We start from the raw sequence: 12450 nt of genomic DNA, 5'->3' as shown, positions 1-12450 counted from the left end.
TTCTGGAGACATTCGGTAGACATTTAGCAGATGTTCAAGAGACATTCAGGAGACATCAGGAGACATCTGGAAGATGGTCAAGAGCCATTCGGGAGACATTTAGTAGATGTTCAAGAGACATTCGGAAGACATCCGGAAGACTGTCGGGAGACATTTAGTAGACAGACATTCGGGAGACATTTAGTAGACAGACATTCGGGAGACATTTAGTAGATGTTCAAGAGACATCAGAGAGTCTCCTTCATGAAATCATACCAACTAGTTGCAGTCCAGTGAGACATCCGCTTAAAGCCCTGAATTAGACTAAAATGAATATTAATTTTTAAATACCATGTCCTAATGTCTCTTTTCTTTGTGTTATATACATTTGTTCAAGCTGACTGATTGATTTTATTGTTTTATCATATAAATAGCTGTTTCACACTGTACGACAAAACTTTTTAATTAATAGGTCGTTGGGTCATCCAGATGCTTATCCACTTGCTTGTTAGTCCAGACTTAAGTTAAAGCATGGCATAAATTATGAATCACCAATGGTCACTTTAGCAAAAAAATAAATAAAATGGTGATAAATTATTTCCACAGAAAATGATTTTCTGCATCAACAGAATTATACTCGTGGAGCAATTTTTTTTGTGTGTTTTATAATACCAGAGCACTTCAACATTCTACGGCTTTCTAAATGGCTCTCCAATAAATTATTGCTTATTACCACTATTCACAGTGGCTGTGATAAAGTGACCTCTTTTAATAGATGTAAAGAATTAAATATATTAGCCCCTATCTGGCGTTTATTGTTTTTCTGTGAATAAATTGAAAACAGCAAAGAATAAAACACAACAAATGTGCTTTAGAGGCAACAAAAAGCCTCAAGCAAACGCTAAAACCTCTTTTGAAATGTTTCTAAAGCTCTAAACAACTAAACAGGAACATTTATAATGCGAGGATCTATTAAAATGCACAACTTTGAAGCAATTTACATAACTACTAATGTGCTTCATTTTAATAACATTAGAGAGACAAATTGTGAGGCGAAACATTTTGAATTGCTGTTGTAGCTCAGAGGTGGCTCATGGCATGTAGGGTTAATAGGCTGAAATGTACCAGGAGAGTTAAAAACATCCCTTTAAACAAAACAAGGAAAGTGAACAAAAAATATCCAATTAAATGAAACCAAAAACTACCTACTGTTGTGATACATGCAACCAATAAATGACAGCTTTTATATAAAAATAAACCTTAAAGTCCATCCTTTATAAAACCCAAAGAAAGGGCTTTATTTATGTCAACCAAAACAGGTTTTAGTGAAAGAATAAAAAAGACTGAATATGAGATTTTTTCAACATGTATTAAAGCTGAAAATATAAATCTTTATAAGAGGTTATTAATGAGACTCACCAGAATGTAGCTGAAGCTGCTTGGCACATAGTGGTTTTTTTAAAAGGAGTTCCAATTTTAATAGGCAAACTCAAAAATTTCTCTGAATAGCAGTTTTCTCCAATGCTTTTTTTTTTTTTTTTTTTTACTACGGGAGGGTACTGTTTGTGGCATTCAGTTTGTTGGTGGCTCCTCAGACGAAGAAGTCCTTTGGATGAAGGACGAAACATCTCAGCAAAAAAAAAAAAAGAAACCGTCCTGATGACCTGACTGAACATTGTCCGAGCAGCAGGACTCACAGGAGAATCTCTAAACCAATAGAGCTACACATTAAGGCAAATAATAATAATACTTTATGACTTTTAGACACTTGAAGCACAGACAAAGTGCTGATGATGAACAAACAGTAAATAATCATCAGGATTTCTTTACTTTTTAATCAGGTAAGCAGTTACAGACAAGGCTTTTTACCTTTCAATTAGGGATACACGATATTGGATTTTTGGCCGATATCTGATATGCAGATATGTTAAAACTTATTTGGCCATTAACCGATACAGATATTTTTAATATGCTTTCCTTTATCAGAACATAGTCCTCTTTTTTAGGCTTTTTTGCAAAAAAAAAAAAAGTGTCACAGCTGTAAGAGCTGGTGACATATATTCAGCAACAGCCATATGATATGCAAAATCCGTGAGTTATTTTGATAGAATGTCCGATATTGAACGTTAACGGTAATATCGGCCAATACCAATACCATGCCGATAATATTGTGCATCCCTACTTTCAGTGCTTCGACATTATTATTACAGACTGTATTATCATTAAGATGAATCTGTTTAATATTTTATTTCTAATATCTGGGAGGGTAACCCTGAAGATCTAGAATCTGTTTACTGTTCTGGTTCCACATATACGAGTCCCTTTATGAAACTTGAAGTTTTAAAACAATAAAAGAACCATCACAAGGTCAGCCCTCAAGTGGTTCAGATCATACCTCTCTGACAGAACCTTTTGTGTCAACATCAAAGATTTTAGTTGAGCATCAGCAGCGCTTAAATGGGGGGTACCGCAGGGGTCCATCCTCGGTCCCCTTCTATTTTCTTTATACCTGCTGCCACTAGGTGCTATTTTATGGAAACACAACATATCCTTTCACTTCTATGCCGATGACTGTCAAATTTACTTCCCCCAAGACACAATGGTACACGCTCTATTCACCCTCTGCTTGACTGCCTGTCTGACAACAGAGACTGGATGGCTTTAAATTTCTCAAGTTTCAATAAGAAGAAGTCTGAAGTCATGTTGTTTCCTCTCAACGACACAATCATCAACCACTGCATTGACTTTTCCGCTCTAGCCCTGTTAGAGAAACAGAGTCACTAATCTGGGAGTGATAATGGACCCTTCCTTGAAACTTAGCAGTCATGTAAACATGATTGTTAAATCCTGTTTTTTTCCAGCTGAGGCGGCTGTTTAAGCTGAAGCCCATATTGTCCAAAAATAACATGGAGACAGTAACACATGCATTCATAACACCCAGGCTCGATTACTGCAACTCGCTCCTGTTTGGTATCAGTCAGACCTCCATTGCACGACTGCAACTGGTCCAAAATGCGGCAGCCCGATTTTAAACTAATACAGGCAAGGGAGAGCACATTACACCTGTTTTGGCCTACCTGCACTGGCTACCGGTTCACTTTCGTATTCAGTTCAAAATACTTTTGTATGTCTATAAATCGCTGAACAGCTCTGCACCCTCCTATCTCACTGATCTGCTGCAGCCATATGTCCCACCGTGTTCTCTGAGGTCAGCGGACCAGTTGCTTCTCACAGTTCCAGGAACCCATCTTAAGCGCAGAGGTGACAGGGCCTTCTCTGTCGCAGGCCCAAGACTTTGGGATGAGTTACCTCTGCTCGTCAGGCAGGCCCCCTCCCTCACAGTTTTTAAATCCTGCTTAAAAACCCACTACTATTCCCTGGCTTTCAACACTATGATTTGTGTTGGTCCTGTATGCATCACACAGTGTTAGTCATTATGTTATTATCTGCGATTATTTTGTTTCTATATTTTGATTTTACGTTATGTTATGTGTTGCTGTGTGCTTTGCCTGTTTGTTTCTGTTTGTACAGCACTTTGGTTGGCCCTGTCGCTGTTTAAAGTGCTTTATAAATAAAATGGTATGGTATGGTAAGGTTGTATATGTTTGGTTTGTGACAGGTGAAGACAAGTTGGTGAACAGTATTCTTAAGATCTCCAGAATGCTTTGACTTTCAGGAGTGTTCTTAATTTCCCTGAGTGGAAGAGGATTGCTGTCTTGTCGCTTGAATTTTTAACTTTGACATTTGTTACTGTCACAAAGTTGATGTGGGCATTTTGAACCACTACAGATTTTGAAACGGGAGTCTCGTCTCAAGGGTGCAGGAGCTGTATTTTGACACATGCTTGGGAGCTGTCCTCTGGGAAAACATGTCCATGTTTAAAACAAACTAGTCCAAATATGCTCGACTTCATTTCAAGTGTAGCACAAAAGCTTTAAAGTTTAAAAGACAGTTGTGAGACCAGCTATGTTGCATGGTCTGGAGACAGTGGCATTTACAAAAAGACAGGAGAAAGAACTGGAAGTAGCAGAAATTAATATGTTGTGATTCTCCTTAGGAGTGACAAGGATGGATAAGTATAGGAATGAGATCATCAGAGGTACAGCACAGGTTGAACAACTGGGAGGTAAAGTTAGAGAGGCCAGACTGAGATGGTTTGGACATGTCCAGAGGGACAGTGGGTATATTGGTAGAAGGATGTTAGAAATGCAGCTGCCAGGAAAAAAAAAAAGAAGAGATAAATGGCTGCAGTTGGAGGACATGGAGGTAGTTGGAGTGAGATAGAGGAGGATGACTCACTGTGGTAACCCCTGAAGAGGGAAAAGCCAAAAGAAGAAGAGTACAGTAACTTTAATAATAAACATGAGGACGGCTGCCAATGTGGGTACAAAAAAGGCTGAGGTGGGTACGATGTTGGCAAAAGTGCGCAATGAAACAATGTGCACAACCACACTGAGTTTTGCAAGTTGTGCACAGAAAATAAGCTGGGATTTTCAAAATTGGCTGCAGTGAACACGGCTGTAGGTCTCGCTGGTCACAGAGTTCAGTGAGACAAACTGAAATTTGCCCATTTTTTCCCCCAATATTGCATCAAGTTTGAGTCGCCAAATACCAGTAGTCTCCAAATCACAGCCCAGCAAGATGCTACTGCACCTTCAGGAACACCTCATCAAAACTGGATTATGTGCTTCATACAACTTGGATGTAACAACTGAAGGACAAAAACAGCATCAATTTTATTTTTTTCTAGCCAGAATCTGTTTGAGTGAAAAAAACTCTTCACTCTTTTGAGAACAATAAACACCCTTTGAAAAAGTTTTTCTAACAATGTTTTAACCTCGGTTGTAAGAGATGTAAAGTTTTCAGCCAACTCAAGTTTTAAACTAAGTTTGGCTTCAGTGGGATTTAAAGGACAGCCGCTGCACAGAGGATGCTGGAGTACTTACTGTTGGTTGCATAACATATTGTTGATGAGGCATCCATGACGTACTCTGGACCTGAGCAGAAACAGATAAAATATGTTCAACATTGTAAACCTTTATAAGTCTTTGGTTGAAATTGTATCCAACACAAACTAATAAATGCTGCTCAAATATACTCGGTGTGCTCCAATACGCTTCAGACTTGAGATTTTGAAATGATTGTTCTGGTTTTAATGACACTAAAATGGCTCAGCTTTACACCGATCAATTTATGCCAAAGAATTTGAAAGTCTGGAGGCAGAAAATCCCCCTCCTGCTTCCTCATTACAGCCAAAAGTATGACTTGTGCACAGAACCATGAGCTAGTTTCCTCATCTATTAGTATAATATTGCACCATGACCCAATGTTGTTGCAATAAAGGTTTTCTAAGAGCAAAAAAAAAAAAAAAAAATCCCTCACAAAATGGTAACAAGAGCTTATTTTCAGCTAAAATAAATAGATTTGTAAAGTAGACATGCCAAGTTATTATTAAGGGAAAACCTAAACAGACAGAAATTTACAAGTTTGATTGAAAACAAGAAAGACGTGAAACAGTGTCAAGAAACTGAGGGGATGGATGAGGAACAAACAGAACTTTCTGAGAGGCTGGAGAGGAATTAGACAGCTTGTCGCTGACAAACACACAGACTGGCCACAGATCCCGGTAAAACGATTAGATTAAACAAAGACAAACATGGAATAATCTGCTATAAGAGCAATCAATCCTTTGAGCCAACACAAATGCGTGATTTGGATCTGCACCTAAACAAGGCTGATATTCTATAAAACGCAGCCAAGTCTGCTTGTTTATACACGGCGATATTTGTTCTGTGCAGCTGAACGGGACAGCAGACTGACACATACAAAGCTTATCTTTAATCACTTATATTAAGCATTTTCTGACTAAGAAACCGCGTTACCGGCTTGTGAATTTCTTCTTCTGCTTAAGTGGATCTGAGTCGACGTGTTTTCAGTGCCATTAGTTTGTTTTTTAGCTTGATTAAAATAAACTACAAGGCACAATTTCACAAAAAAAGAAAAAAACCAATAAACCATTGGCACTGATTTGAATCACTTCATTTAAAACTGAGAGAAAGTGGCTGGAAGAGGAGGAACACTGTTAGTTGAGATAGATAAAAAGAACTGTAATCTTGATACTTATGCTTGTAAGACTTGAGGCTTTTCAGAGTTAGGTTTTGGTAGACCAATATCAAAGAAGACAAGAAATGCTGTAAAATCTCTGTTAATTAAAACAGAGGTCCCGAAATGCGTCTTCAAAGTTGATTAATAACTTCAGCAAGCACTGATGAGACTTTAATCAAAAGAAGCTACAAGATCACATATAAAACAGCTGATTTGGTGTGATGCTACCACAAAACGGTTAAAATACAACAACACACACATACGTTCAATTTGTTTAGCAAAAGGACTATTTCATATTGCTTTATTTTCTCTGGTCCTCACAAGCTTCAGAATCTCCTCTCATTCATTATTATGTTTTTCAATTCACAGAAGTGAGCATGTTACATGAGAAAGTTACTCGTTTAAAAAAAAATATGCAGGAAAACTTGTAATAAAGGTTATTTTCTGTGCACCAGTTAATTTGTATAAGTTGTACTTTCATTGGGAAGGCTTTCATCATAACCTGATGTCTTCACTAGACTCTTCTTACAAGTTGTTCGTCATCAACGTGCGCCGCAGCATGGCAGCACTGATGAGAGCTCTGCTTCGACTCACTTTTTTGTTCATTGTTTATGTTTGGACTTTTTGCACATGCACTGCGCTCCCACACTAGGGGCATGACTGCGACGCAATTTTGGCGTTGCGATCGTCAGTGAGTGGGGACTTTGGGCTGACTTTTGGGGGACACATCGGCAGACATTTTCCAGAGTCCTTTCTTTACTTGGGCGCCGTAAGAGGAAAACAGAAAGGGATGCGAGCCAGTGTTTTGTGCAGGACCCAACACAGCAAACCCCCTCTCCGCTCGGTCTTGCCTTCAGGCATTCAGTCTCTGAGGAATAGACTGGATGACCTGCGCGCACAAATTTATTGCGAGTGGAACACGTTGTGTCTTTACCTTTACGGAATCATGGCTGGAGCCGTCCATCCCCGACTGTGCTGTGGCTCCAGACAACTTCTCTGTCTACCGGCTCGACCGAACTGAGTCACATCTGTGACACCTAATATGTTTATTGCGGCTGCACGATGTGGCTGTATCATGTGTGTCGCTGCCTTGTCATCGTGGTTCAGTTCATCTCAGTGTTGCTGTGTCCTATCGCACAACCTGTGTGGTGTATGTTGTGTGCAACGTGTATGTGCATTTAAGCAGTGTTACTGCCTGTGAGGTACTTGTACTGAATCATCCTACTTGCACCGTTCTATTCTACTATGTTGTTTACTATATTTATTTTGCACCTTGTAGATGTATTTCTTTTTTACTTTTAAGTGCTTTGTTTTGTACTTTTGTTGCATGATTGGGTATTCTGTTTTTTTGGGGCGAGTCGAGATGGTTCTTCTCGTCCTGAGCATTTCATTGCATCGTTGACCTGCATATGACTAATAAATAAACTATAAACTAAGAAGAATCCATCTCAACCAGAGTTTGGTGAGATGAGTTTTAATGCTGTTATGATGAAGTCTTAGGATACTAACAAATAGACTTGAAGGTGGATGTTTGCATCTGGAAGTTTAACTAAATTTACTATTTAAACAAAGGAAACAATAAAAACCAAGCACCAAACTGATAAGAATAAGCGGGGGACAACGTGATATGAAGTGGAACAACTTAATCTCAATTACAACAAATAGTAAATACAAAAAGCCACATTGATGTCAAGTAAGAGACAAAATGTGCTCAAGAAGAAGCTGTCTGCCTCTGGCTGAACCTCACAGCTTATATTACATTTAAAAACAGCCAATAATCCAAAAAAGCCGGTTGTTCGGCCGCATGGTTAGCCAGTTGGCCCCCCGTCCAACCGTTCACACGTGAAGCCAAACAAGCTGCCAGTTAGCTAGTTAGCGAGCCAGCCAGCTCAACTTCCAAACAGCCAGCCAGCGAGCCACTGATGTAGACCAGGCCACGGCTGGCTGGCGACGCTGCAGCTGAAATCTTGGTGGTGATCCGGTCTGGAACGCCGCACGCATCATCAAAGCAGTTTTTCCAGGAGACAAAGCCAGTCCTCGTTGAAACTCACAGAGGGCAGTTTAATAGGAACACAGGAGGACTGAAGGTCATATTGTGTGGATAATTTCCTGGTTCGATAAATAAAGCTCAAAATATATCACCTCAACAAAAATATGAAAGATAATAGAACCTGCCATGATATCTGTACACCCAGAGATTTTCATTACAAAAGCAAAAACTTTTCATCATAAAAAGAAGTTATTTCTTTTTGTCCGTATGAAGCGACATAGAGCGCGTCTTCTTTCTGTGTCTCTTTGTTCTTTCTCAGAAGATGAAGGACTCACCTTCCCGCCGTGACTGGCTGAAGGGCAATATTACAAGCGGCGGCGGCAGAGCTGCCCGATATTGAAACAGTGAGGATTAATATTCCTCAAAAGCCTGGCCATTGTTTTTGATAAATCAATTTGGGAAGCCTTCCGAGAGCGGATTAGAGACGTGCTCTGGCCCACTTTCCCTCTTCTTTTCTTTCCCTGACACCACAGGTACTGGACCGGAGTTTTAATCAGGCGTGCCTCAAAGACGGGCACAGCAACCTCCGGCATCATCTCTCCTCTGTCCATCCGCCTGGGTTATCGCCATTGCTGCCACCTGAGTGATCCTTATTCCTCTTTAAAGTTATCGTTTTCACAGTCTGTAAAATTTTCCCACCCCTCCATCTCCTTTCCCCTGCTCACCCCCCTCATCCGTCTGTCTATGCATACCAAACGGAGCCGATGTTAAACGATAGTGTCGGAGCTGGAGGGCACAGTGGCAGAGCCTCTTGATGTTTGGATTTAGCAAAGGGTGTTGTGTGAAATGTGCAGTGACGGAAAATGGTTGATGCTCCCGACATATCACAGAGCCAATTTTTACGTTGCTGTTCTGTTCCGTTGCATTACTCCACAGATCACAGGCGTGAGAAATGTGGAAAATTTACTCTGAAAGAGGGAAAAGATTGTGTTGGAGGTGGTGGAAATAAATAAAATAATAAAAATACAATAAAAAATGCATTAGCAGCTGAAAAAGGGTAACAAGGTCGGGAAAGTGGGGATAAAAATGAATCTTTGCTTTCCCAAGACACTTTGATTGTCGATGTGAGTTGTTTTCTCCCGTCAGCTTTTTCTGAGCACTCATTTTTATGATGCTTGTTTTTGTATGCCTGTTGTGTTTACCTCCCACGAAACAGATGTCATCAAGAACAGCTGGAGTTGTGAAGAAACAATGAGAAAAGAGGGGAGAACCTCATGCTGTTTTTGCAGCCCATCCCTTATCTCACATCCCCCTACACACAGACAACTTCCTTATAACTCACGCAGACTGCAATATACCCATAAACAGAGCAATATGGCTCACCTGATATGTGGAAACAGGGGAAGCAGCGATGAAGGGCGTGATGGAGGTCTGTGCGATCATGCGGTTGGTGGCGATGCTGTAAGGCGAGGAGTAAAACCTGAGAACGGGGGGAAAAGGGGGGGCAAAAAGTCAAAATCTTGTGAGAAGGGGACAGCAGATACAGCAGATAGATGATATTCAGACATTACATTATATATTCTTCATAGAGAATGGGACATTGAATGAGAGATACACAGGCACAAAGAAAAAAAATAGTAGGTCCTCGCTACTTCGCAGTTCGACTTTCGCAAAATCGCTTTATCGCAGTTTGTGGATGTACAGTCCATAAAATTGTACAAAAAAAAATTTGTACAGGATACATGATTGTAACTTTAATATTACTCATGTGATTGGGACAGTACTGGATATAGTACTGTACGATAAAAAAGTTAATGAAAAAAATTAAATACTTCGGATTATAGTTTTCTCTCATTAAGCCTCCACTGTATTCCCATTCATAATGACCACATTTCCCAAAAGGCAACAGGGCCCTGCCCAGAAGCCCCGTTTCCTTCTGTTGAAAAACAAACAGAGGTAAAGTTTGATCTGATCGGTGCCCAGCGGATGTAGAGAAGCCACACTGAACCCACCGAATCGGAACAGAACCAGAACTCAAGACCCAGCGGTGAATCTTGAGGTCTGGTAGCCCGCCCACGTGGACCTCCGAGCAAACGCGCGGCTTATGCTCTGGTGGTCCGTCTGAAACTCAACAAGACTTTTTCCATCTCTTTCAACCGGCCAAGGAGGACCTTTGAGCAGGGACACGATGGTAAGTAAAATTTAGTAGCTACATATACAGTACGTATACTTATGTTCTTAAAATGACGTAGGTTTAAGAGTTTAGTGTGGGAAGTGTTTCTAAAGCCTTAAAATATATAAATAATAAAATAAACATAGCGTCCCTACTTCACGGTTTTTCACTTATCGCTGGGGGGTGGGGTGGCTGGAACCTAACACCCGTAATAAACGAGGGACTATATTTTAGTTTAACAGTAATATTTTCTACTTCCTTATTACTTCAACTACAGCAGTACAAAAGCAAAAGGGCAAAGGTCAAGAACTCTGGGAGTAACCTGAATGTAACGGTGAGCTTTCTTTGGTTTTCGTTGGTCTTCAAAGCTCAAGTAGTTTTCTTATTACAACAGAAAGGAATTAATCTTTAGTTGCAAATACAACAAAGGGGAATATTTCCAAAAACTGGAGCTTTTTTTGGCAAATCAATTAATAAATGTGTTCATTTGAGATGGGACAAAGAAACATTGCAGTTATTTTTTTTAACACCCTCCTTTTATATCCAATTTGCTCCAGGATAGGCGTACTCTGTTTTAGGACATTCATAATCAGCTCTTTTTTCCTTTTTTTGTGCGTTTCAACAGTATAACACCATGAGTCAACATGAGAAATGTGAAGCATTTCTGTTTAAACTTTTTTTTTTAAGGAATATCTACTTCTGCTGGCTGATTCACTCTGTTCTTCCCCATCATTAACTGCTTTTCTTTCCTTGTCTGCTCTGCTTTTTAAAACATTTTTTTCAAGAATCCTACTGAATGTCAGCGCGAAGGTCTAAATGATAAAACATTGCTTTTAGGGTGAGCTTTTGAGTCACAAAAATATCTGTGGGATTGCGATTTGGCAGATTTGTAGCAAACAGCATTTACGTGGCAGGCTGTATAAAGTGAGGGATGCTTGTTGGCTGAGATTGACTCGCAGTCACTGGGGGATAAGTGGTTTAGGAAGTGGGATTGAGGAGTTTCCTGTGAATGACTGAGGCCAGAGGGAGATAAAGAGGAGGGAGCAGGCTTTAAACTCGCCTTCCTGTCTCAGACAAGTGGGGAGAAATAAAACGCGCTGATGGGTCATTTATTTCCAAAGCCCCATTAAGTTATGACATAAAGACACACAGGAACCCAGGCATTCATGACGACCCAAACAAATAAACACATACAGTTTCTCCTATCTGCTCTACATTTTTTCACTCAACCCCACCAATGAACGCCAATACCAGGAGTCCATATTGATTTCCTTAATCAAACAGTAACAAAGTGCAGACACTACATTAATCTTTATGTATGGCAGCGGTATCGATTCAGTTTCTATGAGCCAAAAGAAGCGAGTGTTAGGTGGTGCCAAGGACAGACCGACTGTCCAACTCTTACCCATTCTGCATTGCAGCAGGATCATATGTTAACGCCATGCCAGTCTGAAAGAGAAGAGAAGAAATATGTCTGATTAATTATAAATTAAAGGGAGATTTAAAACATTTATCTATATCTACATATTGTTAGTTATCCTACTTTATCATGCTGAGACCCCCAGTATTGTCTGCACAAAGTCATCTCTATCTATCTATCTATCTATCTATCTATCTATCTATCTATCTATCTATCCATCCATCTATCCATCTATCCATCCATCTATATATATAAATCTATCTATCTACCTATATCTATATAAATCTATCTATCTACTTATATCTATATAAATCTACCTACCTACCTATATCTATATAAACCTATCTACCTACCTACCTATATCTATATAAATCTATCTACCTACCTACCTATATCTATATAAATCTATCTACCTACCTACCTATATCTATATAAATCTATCTACCTACCTATATCTATATAAATCTATCTACCTACCTATATCTATATAAATCTATCTACCTACCTATATCTATATAAATCTATCTACCTACCTATATATAAATCTATCTACCAACCTATATATAAATCTATCTACCCACCTATATATAAATCTATCTACCCACCTATATCTATATAAATCTATCTACCTACCTATATATAAATCTATCTACCTACCTATATATAAATCTATCTACCTACCTATATATAAATCTATATACCTACCTATATCTATATAAATCTATATACCTACCTATATATAAATCTATCTACCTACCTATATCTATATAAATCTATCTACCT

The 12450-nt window shown here is 39.3% G+C and overlaps 1 protein-coding gene across 1 annotated transcript in view; it reads right to left on the bottom strand.

The window, feature by feature from the left end:
- rbms3 (RNA binding motif, single stranded interacting protein) overlaps positions 1-12450 on the bottom strand; it is a gene marked incomplete in the record, with an annotated part of 255514 nt that overhangs the window by 31682 nt on the left and 211382 nt on the right. Inside the window, 3 exon segments of the mRNA XM_037692937.1 lie at positions 4926-4976; positions 9458-9554; positions 11653-11696. Of these exon segments, the coding sequence (XP_037548865.1) occupies positions 4926-4976; positions 9458-9554; positions 11653-11696 (192 nt within the window).

The sequence above is a fragment of the Nematolebias whitei genome, chromosome 19 (assembly GCF_014905685.2).
Source record: "Nematolebias whitei isolate Nwh7 chromosome 19, NemWhi1, whole genome shotgun sequence".
NCBI lineage: Eukaryota > Metazoa > Chordata > Actinopteri > Cyprinodontiformes > Rivulidae > Nematolebias > Nematolebias whitei.
Note: the sequence above shows the minus strand (reverse complement) of the source record. Positions and strands in the feature narration are given on the sequence as shown.